The sequence below is a fragment of the Aulonocara sp. 'chitande type north' Nkhata Bay genome, linkage group LG5 (assembly GCF_057382095.1).
Source record: "Aulonocara sp. 'chitande type north' Nkhata Bay isolate Kocher_YH1m ecotype deep benthic linkage group LG5, A_spYH_male_GT1.1, whole genome shotgun sequence".
Lineage (NCBI taxonomy): Eukaryota > Metazoa > Chordata > Actinopteri > Cichliformes > Cichlidae > Aulonocara > Aulonocara sp. 'chitande type north' Nkhata Bay.
In genome coordinates, this window is record NC_141348.1 from 20048024 (window position 1) to 20063839 (window position 15816).

A 15816-nucleotide genomic window follows, 5' to 3' on the forward strand; every position below is an offset into this window, starting at 1 on the left:
GGTTTCATGTCACATCTGCACAAAAGTCACAAAGGGACAACACCTCCCTTTCTTTATGACAGCATGCTGACATTCTGGTGAGTGATTGGCTGCTTGTGCCCTCTCCCCTTTCCCTCGGTCCCATTCACATTTAAAGCTGAGCTGCAACAGGCTCACACACCAACTTTAAAAGAAATCTTAGAAAATACAACCGTAATCATGGCAGGAACCCAGTCCAACAGTGAGGTGATGCATATTGAGGATCGTGACATTAAACATGTTTCCAAAGAGACAGTTGCAAAACTGATTCAGCTCTCCCACGAGGCGAAGGAGCAAACCTACTGTCCTTACAGCAAATTCAGAGTCGGGGCTGCGCTGCTCACCCTTGACAACAGTGTGCATACAGGTAAGTCTCATGTGAAACTTGTTGTTTAGTAGATGCATGTATATCATATGAAGCTTTAAGGTAATGGTTTTAGGTTTGGGGTGAACACAAAAGCAAGTTATTGGCTACTATTTACTGAATGAATGCTGTTGCACCAAAACACAAAAGTAACTTTTAGCATAATTGTACCCTGAAAAGTATATAGTGAAAGACGGGAAGACGTGAGCTAAATTATTATGCTGTTTGTATCTGAGCCAAGTCAATTCTTGCTTCTTTATGGTGCAAGATCTCCACACACGAGTGAGAAATGACAAAACCTCCCAGCTCTTACCTTTGTTTTTGTTTTATCCAAATGAAATGCACAAGAAATTACACATTAGTTTGTTCTGAGTTGTCTTGATCCGCTGTGTTAATGATTACCTGACAGTTCAAATGTCTGGACTTGGTGCGGAAAGCTCAGATAAAGGTTTATTATTTATCGTGTGGCTCTACATCCTCAGCTTTTTATAATTCCACATGACTGAGTTAAATCACATTTCTGAGAAGGAACACATCTTAGCGTTCCCGCGAGCTAAGGGAGCCCTTCGGTTATCACTTGCTTCAACGGCACTGTGTGCACCGAGAGGGATGTCAGACCACTGTCTACAGTAAAGCAAAGACACAAAAGTCTGGTCAGTGTCACTGGACTGTACAAACCTTGGCAAGTGTCCCTCAGTGGGAATGTCTGGGGAGGGTAAAAGGCTGGTAAACAGCTGTGAATAGGGTTGCCAACTCCCTGAAAAATAAATAAGGGACACCTCGTGGCCAGGGCCGGGCAACCCAGTTGTCTTCACCCTTCCCAGTGTGGTAGCTCTTTTTTTTGTGTGTGAAATTATTTTTTAACCATTTGACTTGAATTTGATTTAAGCAGATGCATATTCTTTGTGATATGACCATATGGGAAACAAATGATCATTTAGCCGTTTATTTTTAGCTCAAAATGACAACATTAACACAGTAAAACAGGTCTCTTTCTTAAACAGAAGCCTGTCATGCTTAGCTTTTGAGGATATAAGTAAATCTTTCTTTAAAAGAACTCTGTCCTGCTTAACTTAAAATTATATAAATTAATAGAAAACAATAGAACAAAATCATTCTTGTAACTGTGCACATTTAGTGCATTTAGTACAACTGGCTTCAGTTGAGGTATTATTTCAGCTTTTCTAATGCTAATCAGCTGCTCCTGTTTGTAAACCCACTTGTTCCCATGATTACGCATCATAACTCATCATCATTATTCATCTATGTATTACTTTTATGTATTAGTGATCTATTTGTTGTAATCATCTATCCTTGCAGTTGTTTATTACACAAAATAAATGATATTATCACACTTCTGGCCACATAGCGCTGATATTCACTGCACATGCCCATATTAACCTTAACCAGAGGGTTTAAACAACAAACCAATGTTTACATACCATATCTGCTTCTGCCATGGCCTGGTGGACAAGAAATTGGTTAAGGGTTCCCCGAGCTTTCACGCCCCTCATGTTCTTCATGTGCCCACCACTAGAAGCATGCCTATGGAAAAAGTGCGCCGGCACACAGTGCAGTGCGCTTTAAAGGTGTTATGGTGTATTTTCCCAGCCAGGTGTTTCCCTTTTCCCATTCCTCCCTGTACTTTTGCAGCCTATTTTTCTTTCTCTGAGCGAACAAACATTGCTGCTCTAATGCTGGGCTCACACTGTGCGATTTTTGGCCCATTTTGAGCCGATTTTTGAGTCGTGCGACCGATTTGGTGATCGGCCCGATTTTGGCCTTCATCGTGCATCGTGTAGTATACGTGGGGTAACGAGAAGCGATTAACACCTCGAGCAGCTCCCGATCATCAATCGCTCGTGAGCCGCTCACACTGCTCACGCGCAAACACGTAAACGTCGGTGAAAAAGACTGAGCAGCACGGCTGTGCAGCGTGTGATCTGGACACAAGTGATGGAGGCACAACTTGTAGAACTTTGGAAAGCTCATCCGAGCCTTTTCGATGTGGCATCACAAAATTATCACGACCACAACAACCGTGAAAATAGTTGGATTTACATTGCTGCTCAATCACAGCTGCCTGATCAATGTTTTTCATTAGCAATTTAGCAAAGTTGATGGTGGTGGTGTGTCTGTGTGAGTGAAAGACAGAGAGAGCGAGCGACAGATTTTCTGTTATAACCTTCATGTTATGGAGGCACAGTGTGAGCACTCAGGTCGCATCAGAGCATCGGGCGGTATAGTGTGAGACCTGCATCGTGACCTATGAACGTCTAACCCCTGTGTGTCAATCGTGCAGTTTGAGCAGGAGCTGAATAACGTGACTGAAAATCGCACAGTGTCTGTCCAGCTTTAGGTTTACTGTCGTCCGAGACTTGCACCGCAGTGTCTGCGTTTGTTTCCCTGTTGACCATGCTTCTTGTTGTGGTCATCTGTTGTCTTCCGGTATTTTCTCCGTAAGCGACCTTTCCTCGACCAATGAGATGAGCGGTAATCTGAATTGTCATACTCGAATTGTCATAAGTGTGCTGTCAGCTCATTGGTCACAAAGCAGGAGAGGGGCTGGGAATTATGTTTTCAAACAAAGCGTTAATTCCATTAACATTTATAGACTACTTTTGATTCTCACTGTATTACGGGACAAAGTGCGTCCATTATTAGCTCAATACGGGACGTGTACTTTTGTTTCTAAATACGGGACGATTCCGTATTTTAAGGGACGGTTGGCAACCCTAGCTGTGAATGTTTTTTACCATGTGAAGAACCCCGTTTATTGCTCATGTTGCCAAAAACAATCCCTTTCTATTCTTGTGTCTTCGGCAGGTTGTAATGTGGAGAATGCCTGTTACAATCTGGGAATGTGTGCTGAGAGGAACGTTATTGCAAAGGCAGTGTCAGAAGGGCACCGACGTTTCAAGGCCATTGCAATTGCCAGGTAAGGAGCACGTATAATTAACACACACACAGTAATCTGGAAAGTTCTCCATTTCCACAGATGCAGGCATCCTTCCTGCTGTTGCAAAGTCTGAGACTATGACTCACTCCACATTGCATGTCTTTGTGCACGTCGCTAAACCTTAAGAAACACAGCCAGACTACCAATGTTATTTCTTAAACCAGGTTAAGACTTTTTTTGTCTGTATATTGTTTGTTAGGGAAGAGTTAAGGCTGTAGGATACTTCTCCTTAGCAGTCACAAATCTTGAAAAAGCTGGAGAAGTGATACTATAACTAAGTATGTGAAATTCTGCCGTGAATCCTAATATTAAATAGAAGCCATGAGTTTTTCTTTCTACATTTCATATAAGTAAACAACTATTTGCCAATTCAAAACTCTTCTTCTCCTTTCCTCAGTGACATGAGTGACCAGTTCATTTCCCCATGTGGAGGCTGCAGGCAGTTCATGAGAGAGGTATTAACTCTGCTCATTTTGGTTTGGAGCAGATTTGTTTAAAGGGGACCTTTAATCTCCAGTCAGTGATTGTATACAGTACACAGTGACAAGCTCACACGTCACTCTAGCCAATATTTATCCTGTTTGTGGCCTGTGTAACACATTAGAAGGTGCTAGTTTGTCATTAAACAAACATTTCAGTGTGAAACACTTGACTATCCTGTAAGACTCCAGCCCTTTGCTTTCCCCGTTTACAGTTTGGATCAAACTGGGATGTATACTTGTCAAAGCCTGATGGCTCGTATATGAAGATGACTGTGGAAGAGCTTCTGCCAGTTTCCTTTGGCCCCGAAGACCTGACCAAGAAGAAAGTGTCTTACATTCCTAATAACAACTGAGCCAGTCTTCTAGTACGAAAACACACGAGTGTCCGTGACACGCAGCGTACTTCAAGCACATGCTGATCATGCATTGATGTAATGTAGTAGAAGTTATATTTATGGTCAATATTTGTTCTTGTATTATTTGTTGAAATGTAAACAATGTCAAATATTTAAGTGTACTCTAAATACCAAGTGATGCTAAAAATATACTGTGGAAACAATGCATCTGACTCAATTAGTCAACCATTTGCCCGCTTGTATATGATGAGTACTGTGTAGATACATAAACAATGTGTGTCGGTTAAAAGAAGCACAAACAACAGAGATATCAAGGTCAAACATATTTGCACACTTTAATAAATAAACCGTTTTAAAAAGGAATTTAGTTACACTTCATTTTATACAGTTAGAATGACTTCCAAAAGACATAGAAGAATACAATTATTATTTGTTGAGCAGCAAATTATTCTATTACAGAGACAAGGGTGAGTTTTATGATGTGATTTTAGGTCTACTTATTCCATGCATTAACATCTGCTGTGGTTAAAGGGCCAAGTATTAAAATGGACAAATATACGGTTTGATTTATTGTTCCTGTTGATTGGAGGTAACAAACAAAACAGGTAAATCAGCCTCAAGCAGGTTAATCGATATGCATTTCACCCTGTTATTGGGTGTTCTGAGGCTGTGTAAGTTCTGTTTGTCTGAAAGCGATGTCAGCTATGAATAGCAAACTAAAGTACAAAATCAAATTCAATTGAAGGATCCTGCAATCCCACAGAGACAAATCATCTGTAACAGTGCAACAATTTCAGTTTGCATGCCATCATTAGCCTGCTCCCAAAGAAAGCCTCTGAAGTGTCAGATTTTTCCATCAGTGGGACATAACGTTAAAAGATCAAACTCTAGGGAGGTGTTAACAGTGGATGGAAAGTTCAGAGGTTCAATGTGGTTTTAAAGTCCTTGAGCAGACAGAAATAAACGCACATCTCCCATGCTGCATGAGTTTAACCTCATGAATGTAGATAAACATTTTTGCACTCACAGCTAGCTAGAGCTAACGTCTGAGCCGTAATGCATTGTGTGGATGTAAACACGTTAACAAAACAATTAAGAACGCGCATTCTGCTGTTGTAAAACACTGGGTTTCAACAGTTCAGTGGCAAACTACATCTGCAAAATAGAGCTTTTAAAAAAAAACAACAACAAACAAACCTGAAAACTAATTTTCTTAATTCAGCTTCAGCCCTCTGCAGTGTCGTCAAAAAGCGTGGGCCATGCTGGGACACGTATCCTGGGCAGGGTCCCTTCCATTAGCCTCTCCATCCACAGTCCCAGCCTGTCAAGCTTATGGTGGACTTCTATGCTAGTGGCCCTGCTGGAGCCTCTCCTGGAGCTGGATCCATCCTCCCTGGAACGGGATCGCGACCGGGAGTGTGAGCTAGACCTTGACTTGGAACGGGACTTCCTCCTGCTGTCTGAGGAGAATGAGGTATCAGAAGATGAATCGCTGCCATCGTCCCCTGTGAACACGGGTCTAAAGAGGCAGAAATATTTCTTGTGGCCATTCAGGGCCAGGACATAGCCCATGTAGTTGGAAGACTCCTCCTCGTCATCTGAATGGCTCTGGCTCTGCGCACCATCACGATCCAAGCGAAGGAGTGATGACATCCAGTGGCGATGCTTATCGGCGTTGAGGAAGGAGAAGTGGAGGGTCTCAGACCTGCAGATAGGCAGCAAAGAGATTTAGGATTTAGGATAGCCATTGGAGGATATTAGCAGGCCAGATCAATAGTATAGCAGATACCACTTTAGACTCATGAAAAGTAAAACCTCCACACTTACCCAGAGAAAGAGAAAACCTCCTTGGCAAATTTCCGGAGCAAAGCACTCTTGGAAGCATTGGTGAGCACCAGCAGGACATTGATGTGGCCAGGCCTCAGCTTGACAAGGTTGCTGGTGTATGTAATGCCTGTTAGCTCTGTCACCTCCACAAAGTCCTTTTTTGGAGGACGGCTACACAAACCAAAGAGGAAAAACTAATGAAATATGCTTTTGTAGTTCATGTCCATATACAGTACAGTGCAAAGGTTTTGAGTCATTATTCATTTCTTTATATTTTGCTTCCAAAGAGCCAAATGTTTTTGTGAGTTTCAAAGTTAGTCTTGAGCAGTAGCTCTCCAGGCTTTCTCGGAGGTCTTTCAAAGTTTTTCTTTGCACACTGCCTTCTTTTGCAATCCTTTTTAGTGCAGTTTCATGTTTCTCCTTGTTTGTTTGTTTTTTTGTTTTTGTTTTTTTACACCACTTCAAAGTGACCTAAGAATCCTTCAAGCATAAAAAAAAGTATCTAACAAAAATGACCCATACCTGCACTCTCTTTTGACAAAGGTTTTTGGTGTATTGGACTGAGAAACTATTAACGCACAAACATTATTCTATTAGGTCACATGGAATCATCCATGATCCTGCCTGCTAGATAAAAACCTACAAAATTTCAAAATATGCTTTCAAAAGCATTATTTCCAATTAGAGTCGCTCATGGAAGGTATGAGAGTGGCTCTTATACTTGTCATTACATTACCTGAAGGTACTTGCTCTGCTCGATGCATCATCCTCAGTTCGTGTTTGCTCCTTTGGCTTTGGTTTTGGTTTTTGGGGTTTGCTCTCACCCGGCTCACTGAAAATATACCAAAGAAAGAAAATCATCAGTCTTTTGAGATCATGATATTTTCCCAGAGTTTGACTCAGCTCAACATCTGCAAGCACCTGCCAACCAGTCAAGTTTCAGTGTGCATGTCTGCCAACAGGGTCTACCTCACCTGAACGCCTGGATGATGACGGTGCCAAAAACAATGAAGAGAGCTGAGAAGATCAAGGACAGAATAGGCATCATCTCTCGCCTTGCAGGAAAAAAATGAAGTAAAAAAAGGAGTTTCAGCTAATTTTGTCTCTACATGTTGATACACTTTAGAGGAGCAGCGTTACAGCTGTAATTAAAGACAGAACGTAAGAACATACAGAGCCACCTCAACGTTCATATTCATTCTGATACAGAATGATTCACCTACTTAATCATTTCAAAAATATCAGGAAAAACAAACATTGTTGGACTGTCTCTTTCTTACAGTGAACTCAGCAGATTCCCTGGATCAGTATTGTCTTACCAATTTGAGTAGAGAAGGTCATCGTATATTTGAAGCATGTAATCATAAGCAGCATTCATCCACCGAATGATAAAAATCTGGTAAGGGAAAAATAAGGACATTAATGCAAAAATATAATTCAATGAAGTTCACCCTCAGATGAATGTGTGAATGCCCATGCAGACCCAGCCTGGCAGGCTCTCGACTAAAGCATCTACGCTGGCACTTACGGGGGCCATCTCGTTGTTGAGTTCTGGTAAGGTGGCGTCTGAAGTCAGATAGGTGGGGTCCTTCTGAAGGAGCTCCAGCTGTTCATGAAGGTGGTACTTGTCTTCCTCGCTGCCATTCCAGCCACCGCTCACGGAGCGGTACAGGACTTTACCAGTCTGGCTCCGCCTCTCGAGAATCACCACCTGTCAGTGTTTAGGAGCACTGTGACTGTAATTTGAGGCGCTGCACCATCTTTAGTCTGCACATATCGGTAATGTGACACATCGTATCAGAGAGATCTTCCATTGCAAGTTGTTCTGGGTATATGAAGGTGGTTTGCCAAAAAGTGCAGGATGTCCTTGAGGTTTTGTTTTTTTTGTAGCAATAACAGACAGAAAAGTGATGATTGTTACAAAGCAGTGATTCCCAAAGCGTTGGCCGGGGTGGGCCGCAGTAATAACAGCCACTAAAAAAGATTTTCTGGTTTTTAAGCGGGCTGCAGAACTCTTGACTTTGGGGATTGCTTTTGTAAAGTATGGACTGTGTGTGTTTTGACCACTGACCTGAGCAGAGTGTGCTCCCTGATTTTGGAGCAATGCCTGGCAGAGAGGCTGCTGCTGACGCTGGTAGACATATGCAAACCGTAGCACATCTTTGCTGTTGGCTGAGGCGAAGTCCAGGAAGGCCTTATTGGCTGCGAGATAGGCTGGGTCATCGCCTGTGATCAGCAGCACACAGTACCTGCAACCCACTCACAATCAGCTCCCCAGCCACCGCAGTCAAATGTAGCTACACAACCTTTGCATTACCATCATGACAACTGTCCAACTATTCTGCTTCTTACAGTTATAAAAAAAATTATTTTTCTTCTAACAGTCTTGGCTCAGTTTACAAGAGGTCAATCTAAGTAGGATCATAAGTGCAGGACTATTGACTAATCTGTTCACAAAATGTCTTACTTCCTCCGCCGGTGGAACTGCTTGACAGGACATAGCTCATCAAAAAGCTGCTGGCTGACCAGTCGTGGCACCTGCAGGAACTTGTTGTTTGAGACAAACTCGTTCATCATCTGTCGCTTCATCCCTCTGGCCTGATAAAAAACAAAGATCCTTCTATGTAAAGTTTAAATCGATTACCATAAGGAACCGGCTTTAAGCTGCAGCATATTCCTGGTGTACCTGGATGATGTCAACAGGCTTCACCGTGTCTTCCTTAAAGAGCAGCATGGTGGGAGCATATGTGTTTATGTTGAACTGCAGCAGGAGCCTGGTGCTGCTTGTGCCACTCTGGTCCACAAAGCCGAAACGCACATAATCTCTGAAGGCGAATGCTGTCAACTGTGGGGTCGAATGGAAAGATTAGAGCCTGAAAGGGTGCTCAAGACAAAAATGACGCTGCTTTTGTATTAGTTTTTGATTGTTAACCATCTAAGGTGAAAATAAATTAGCTAAAATTCTGTGCGGTATATAAATATAAAATTAATCTATTTGGAAAAAGGAACAATTTTAAGTGGAAGAGCTGCAAAAACAGAGACCTCTGCACTTGCTGTTGGGAGTCTATTTATGTGCCGTCATGCATTTTTGTTTTTTATAAGCAGGGGATGAGGCAGGCTGAACAACTCATTCTGTAATGAGTGATCTATTTGCTTGGAGCTGGATGTGTTCTTCTCCTACCTTGTAGAGCAGGGGAACAATGGGGACCTGATCAAACAACAGAACTCTGGGTTTATTTTCCACATGCCAGTTTTCAAGAAATGCCATGTAGTTATCGTCAGTGATCTACAAAAACAACAGAAATTAGCTGAAAAATATACTTCCTGCAACTTTATTAGCCATGATGACTAATCTATAAACACAGAAGAAAAACTGATGATGGCACACACATGCAGTAGCAGCACAATTGTGTCAGTTTTAGTTACCTTCATCACCAGTTTCTGGGGCAGCAAATCTTCAACAAACTGTCGCAGGAACTCCCGCACCACTGCCTGATGGAAGAAGGTCACTTTTCCGTTCACCACCCCGATGATGGAGGGAGCACGGTAAGCTCCCAGCTGCTTGGCCAAAGCCCGATCAAAGCCCAGGTCTACAATACCGATGCCTACACCTGGAGTAAAAATAACAACAGATTACAGTTGGACCTGGCATACTAGAGTAAAACAAATCCTCTGCCTCAGCAAGTTAAAAATAAATAAATAAATCCTAAACAGTATTGGCAGATTTGTTATCATCCAATAATTTTACATGGTGAGTTAATGTCATTGAATGAAACCTTTTTTTTTCACTTACAACAAGCTGATGGCAAATTGCTCTGTATTCAAATATATCTATGGCTAAATCTGTTTATAATAATAAAGGATGCAAGTGATGTGAGTAAATCTTATTTCAGCTCTTTCCCCTTGGACACCTGGTAGTGCTAACCCTCGTTTCTCTTTTCTGAACTGAGTTTCAGGTTTCTGTCATATTTCGGCCTGCTTCCAGAAAAAAAATGACTGTGTGTGCATAAGAGGTTTAGCGAAGGAGGTCTATACAGCTTACTGGGGCTAGTCTTGGAACAAATATTCCAATGATCTTTACTTATATACACCGGAGAGGATTTTAAATGTCGTCTTTACGAGGTAAAGAGTTAAGATTGATTTTCACTTTCACTAAACAACTACTGTGAAGCTCAGGAATAAGAGACTCTTAAAGCGTCTAAGAAGAACTACTATTCCCCTAGTTTAAGTCATAAAATGACCTGAACAGCACAGTACTTAATACCGCTTTAGCATCAGAAGCTACACTAATTACCGAACCCGTCCAGACTCAAGCACCACTGTTAAGTTTGCAAATAATACAATCACGAGTAGCCTCCTAAATGACGCACACAGGGAAAAGGTTCAAATTATAATAGTATGGTGTGTGAACACAAAGACCAAAGAGATCATTGTAGACATCTGGGCTACAAAATAAACCACACATGCACCTCAAAAAAATCTATACATTAATGAAAGAAGCCATGGAGATAGTCCCCAACTTCAGGTTTCTGAAGCTGGGATTTCTTGGGATGGCAAAACCTCAGCAGTTGTAGGTGAGTCACAACAGCTGTTTGACAGACAAATAAAGGACCCTCCACACACCTTAGACGCTATTTATTATGCTCGCCCCATGAGGCAGGCACCTTCAGAGCTATGCTTCTTCTGTATCTCACGTACAGTCATGTTTTCATCCTTCAGATAGACATATTTATATGGGTACATGACTTATTTTATCAACATTTTAGAACTTGCATAATCATTTTGCACTCTGTCCAGTACTATCCATCCATCCATCTTCATCCGCTTTGTCCGGGGCCGGGTCGCGGGGGCAGCAGCCTAAGCAAAGAGGCCCAGACCTCCCTCTCCCCAGCCACCTCCTCCAGCTTATCCGGGGGAATACCAAGGCGTTCCCAGGCCAGCCGAGAGATATAATCTCTCCAGCGTGTCCTGGGTCTGCCCCGGGGCCTCCTCCCGGTGGGACATGCCTGGAACACCTCACCCAGGAGGCGCCCAGGGGGCATCCTTGTCAGATGCCCGAACCACCTCAGCTGGCTCCTTTCGATGTGGAGCAGCAGCTGCTCTACTCTGAGCCCCTCCTGGATGGCCGAACTTCTCACCCTAAGGGAGAGGCCAGCCACCCTTCGGAGGAAGCTCATTTCTGCCGCTTGTATCCGCGATCTCGTTCTTTCGGTCACTACCCACAGCTCGTGGCCATAGGTGAGGGTAGGGACGTAGATCGACCGGTAAATTGAGAGCTTCGCTTTTACACTCAGCTCCCTCTTCACCACGACGGACCGGTGCAGCGTCCGCATTACTGCAGCTGCAGCCCCAATCCGTCTGTCGATCTCCGGCTCCCTTCTCCCATCACTCGCGAACAAGACCCCGAGATACTTGAACTCCTCCACTTGTGGCAGGAACTCATCCCCGACCCGGAGTGGGCACTCCACCCTTTTCCGGCTGAGAACCATGGCCTCAGATTTGGAGGTGCTGATCCTCATTCCCGCTGCTTCACACTCGGCTGCGAACCGTTCCAGTGCGAGCTGGAGGCCTTCACCCGATGAAGCCAACAGAACCACATCATCTGCAAAAATCAGAGATGAGATTCTGAGGCCACCAAAGCGAAAGCCCTCCGCCACTTGGCTGCGCCTAGAAATCCTGTCCATAAAAATTATGAACAGAACCGGAGACAAAGGGCAGCCCTGGCGAAGCCCATCACCCACCGGGAACGAGTCCGACTTATTGCCGGCAATGCGAACCAAGCTCTTGCAACGGTTGTATAGGGATCGAATGGCCCGTAGCAATGGGCCAGACACCCCATATTCCCGCAACACCTCCCACAGGACACCCCGAGGGACACGGTCGAATGCCTTCTCCAAGTCCACAAAACACATGTAGACTGGTTGGGCAAACTCCCATGCACCCTCAAGTATCCTGGAGAGGATAAAGAGCTGGTCCAGTGTTCCGCGACCAGGACGAAAACCGCATTGTTCCTCCTGTATCCGAGGTTCGACTAACGGACGAACTCTCCTTTCCAGCACCCTGGCATAGACTTTCCCAGGGAGGCTGAGGAGTGTGATCCCCCTGTAGTTGGAACACACCCTCCGGTCCCCTTTCTTAAAGATGGGGACCACCACCCCGGTCTGCCAGTCCACAGGTACTGCCCCTGATCTCCACGCAACATTGCAGAGGCGTGTCAACCAGGACAGCCCTACAATGTCCAGAGCCTTCAGGAACTCGGGGCGGACCTCATCAACACCAGGGGCTCTGCCACCAAGGAGTTGTTTAACTGCCTCAGTGACCTTGCCCCCGGAAATTGGCGGGTCATTCCCCTCATCCCCAGACTCTGCTTCCTCCTCGGAAGACGTGTCAGTGGGATTAAGGAGGTCCTCGAAGTATTCCTTCCACCGCCTGACAATTTTCTCAGTCGACGTCAGCAGCGCTCCGCCAGCACTATACACAGTGCAGGTAGAGCACCGCTTTCCCCTCCTGAGACGTCTGACGGTTTGCCAGAATCTCTTCGAGGCAGTCCGAAAGTCTTTTTCCATGGCCTCTCCGAACTCCTCCCACACCCGAGTTTTTGCTTCAGCCACTGCCCGAGCCGCATTCCACTTGGCCTGTCGATACCTGTCGGCTGCCTCCGGAGTCCCACAGGCTAACCAAGCCCGATAGGACTCCTTCTTCAGCCTGGTGGCTCCCTTCACCTCTGGTGTCCACCATTTGGTTCGGGGATTACCACCACGGCAGGCACCCACCACCTTGCGGCCGCAGCTCAATGCAGCAGCTTCGGCAATGGAGACTCTGAACATGGTCCATTCGGACTCAATGTCCCCAGTCTCCCTCGGAATGCTGTCGAAGCTCTGCCGGAGGTGTGCGTTGAAGATCTCGCGGACTGGGGCCTCTGCTAGACGTTCCCAGCACACCCTCACTACGCGTTTAGGTGCACCAGGTCTGTCCAGCGTCCTCCCCCGCCACCTGATCCAACTCACCACCAGGTGGTGATCAGTTGACAGCTCAGCCCCTCTCTTTACCCGAGTGTCCAGAACATATGGTCGCAGGTCTGCTGATACGATTACAAAATCGATCATCGACCTACGGCCTAGAGCGTCCTGGTGCCACGTGCACTTATGGACACTCTTATGTTCGAACAGGGTGTTCGTTATGGCCAAACTGTGGTTAGCACAGAAGTCCAATAACAGAGCACCGCTCGGGTTCAGATCAGGGAGGCCGTTCCTCCCAATCACGCCCCTCCAGGTCTCGCTGTCGTTACCCACGTGAGCATTGAAGTCTCCCAGCAGGACAACAGAGTCTCCAGGTGGAGCACCCTCCAGCACCCCCCCCAGGGACTCTAAGAAGGCTGGATACTCTGAACTGCCACTCGGCGCATAAGCGCAGATGACAGTCAGGACCCGTTCCCCGACCCTAAGGCGCAGGGAACAAACCCTCTCGTCCACCGGGAAAAACCCCAACGTACCGGCAGCAAGCCGAGGGGATATTAGGATACCCACCCCAGCCCGCCGCCTCTCACCAGGGGCAACTCCAGACTGAGACAGAGTCCAGCCCCTCTCCAGGAGACTGTCCAGTACTATAAAACTGCTAACGCGCCCTCACTCTTGCTGTTCTTTTTAGCTTTGTTAGTGCAGAATTTTTAATCATTTGTACTTCTTACATTTTACTTGTTTTCTTTTTTATTTCTGTCACCATCTAAATGTTACGTGCCACGGGAGATTAGTATCGCTGTAATTTTGTTATGTTTGCATAGTGACAATAAAGGCCTTGAATCTTGAAGCAAAGCAAGAGACTTTTGTTAAACAGTTGTAACATCCACCTTGTGAAATTCTATGTAAATCCCAGTTGTTCTCACAGGTGACATCAGCTCGGTGCAAGAGGGTTGCATACACAGCAAGACGGCTGATACAGACTAACTGTGCTTCTAATAAGCCAAACTCTCAGCTATTCACAATCATTATATAGAGTTGAGTTCTCTTGTTTCACTCTTTGCTTCAAGAAACCAAGAACAACAAATAAACCATAATGAATAATTAAAGAAGTGCAAGGCTCTCAGTAAAGCATCTCAACACTGTTGCCCTAATGGGCAGTTGTGCAGACATTAATCTTGTGAGCTGATGCCTTTATCCCCAGATGGTGTTAGTGATATCCTTACCTAAAGGCTCCAGCTCCTGCACGGTCTCCTTCCACACTGGCTCGATATGGATGCATGCAAAGCACCACTCTGAGGTCACTTTTATTAGGTATGGCCTCTTGTGGCTGTCTGGAAGGACTTCGTTGTTAAACTGTGCAAGGCGAAGCATGTACTTGCTGTCTGAAAAGTCTCTGTTCCTGGAGAAAAGCAGGGAAAAACATGAAGTGTTTTAAGATCTAACCTCAAAGATGCTAACAGTACACAGCTTGAGTGTAAACTGCAACTGTAACTTTCATTTGTTTGCTTGGGTTGAATTAGTGTTCATGAGACAGAGAAGCTTCTCCAAAAAAAGAAAGAACAAGAATAACAGGATCAAGTCTAAATATGTGTAAAAGGCAAAATTGATGTATTCAGTGTATGAACTGATGTGTGATGTATGTAAGGAATCTGCTTATATATATATATTTTTGTTTGGTTTGCAAACACAAAGAGGAGCCCAGATTACACTGACAGCAGAGGGTACCTGGGGAAATGGAAAAAGGACTCATCAAAGTAAAAGCTGCTGTGAAAGCTGCGGAAACCATGATGCTGTGACTGGCCAAAGTGCTGGTTTTCATCCTTCTGCCCAAACCGGTCAAAGTTGGACCTTCGCTCCTCATTAGATAGAATCTGTGTGCAAAACAGGAAACGGGAAACGATAAGGCTCTGACAGTAATGTCTGCAATATGGGGACGAGACTATGATAAAGAAAGTGAAAGTGAATTAAATGAACTATGTTAAAATGCCTAATGATCCCTTTTCACCCACCTCGTAAGACTTAGAAATCCTGATGAACATGTCCTCAGCATTAGGGTCCTTATTTTTATCTGGGTGCCTACAAAAGGGTGACATTACGGATTACCAGCAGATTCAAAGAGGGTTACATTTAAGGTTCTGAAACAGGCCTACACAGTGATGGGTTAAGCAAATACTAACAGCAGTTCATGCCAAATGTGAAATGCTGACTGTCAGCTAAGATATGATGGGCTGACATTAGGGGCCCGGTTGTCAGTCACTCACCATTCTCTGGCAAGCCTCTTGTATGCCCTTTTGATTTCGGCTTGACTGGCACTCCTGCTGACACCCAGGGTGTAATAGGGGTCATATTCAGAGGCTGTTTTCACCAGCTCTGCGCTCAAAATTAGCATAAAGATGGCGAGAAAAGCTGCACATTTCCCAGACTGTCGGCTGGTCCTCCAAACCCTCATGATCTGTCTGTCTCTGTCCTTGACCAACAGTAACGTCAGTTATCTACCGTACTGTCCAGATGAGTAACGCTACAAAGCTCTCCAGCAACAGACGGGCTTACATGATCACACATGCCGAACTCTTTGACTGCTATGCATAACCACACACAACATTGTAGTATTTCACTAAGACGAAGCCATTATTTCCAGGAACTGATGGACATTAGCACAGTCGGTATCATGCCGGCGATGAAAACCAGCTTCCGGTTGAAACTTTCAAAGTAAATGAAAATTAGGCTAACTAAAGGAACAATAACTGAAAAAAAAAAGTATAATTCAAGAAAAATCCATAATTAATTACAAAGAAATAATAAAAACCACACGAGAGCTAATAAAGGCATTGTCGAAAGACTGATCAACTTA

General features: G+C 44.6%; 2 protein-coding genes across 2 annotated transcripts; one reads left to right on the forward strand and one right to left on the reverse strand.

The window, feature by feature from the left end:
- The first annotated feature begins 107 nt into the window (after nucleotides 1–107).
- Nucleotides 108–4708, forward strand: LOC147330259 (cytidine deaminase-like). The gene is made up of 4 exons (XM_086291923.1): nucleotides 108–385; nucleotides 3209–3320; nucleotides 3739–3796; nucleotides 4036–4708. The coding sequence occupies exons 1-4, from the start codon at nucleotides 199–201 to the stop codon at nucleotides 4174–4176; spliced, it is 498 nt and encodes a 165-aa protein (XP_086148049.1). The 5' UTR covers nucleotides 108–198; the 3' UTR covers nucleotides 4177–4708.
- Nucleotides 4490–15782, reverse strand: LOC147330260 (dnaJ homolog subfamily C member 16-like). Its single transcript, XM_086291922.1, has 15 exons — nucleotides 15227–15782; nucleotides 14975–15041; nucleotides 14691–14836; nucleotides 14189–14364; nucleotides 9433–9617; nucleotides 9188–9292; nucleotides 8693–8851; nucleotides 8474–8604; nucleotides 8078–8255; nucleotides 7535–7717; nucleotides 7326–7402; nucleotides 6981–7061; nucleotides 6743–6838; nucleotides 6007–6177; nucleotides 4490–5884 (listed from the first exon to the last, which is right to left on the reverse strand). The coding sequence occupies exons 1-15, from the start codon at nucleotides 15412–15414 to the stop codon at nucleotides 5404–5406; spliced, it is 2424 nt and encodes an 807-aa protein (XP_086148048.1). The 5' UTR covers nucleotides 15415–15782; the 3' UTR covers nucleotides 4490–5403.
- Between the last annotated feature and the right edge of the window lie 34 nt (nucleotides 15783–15816).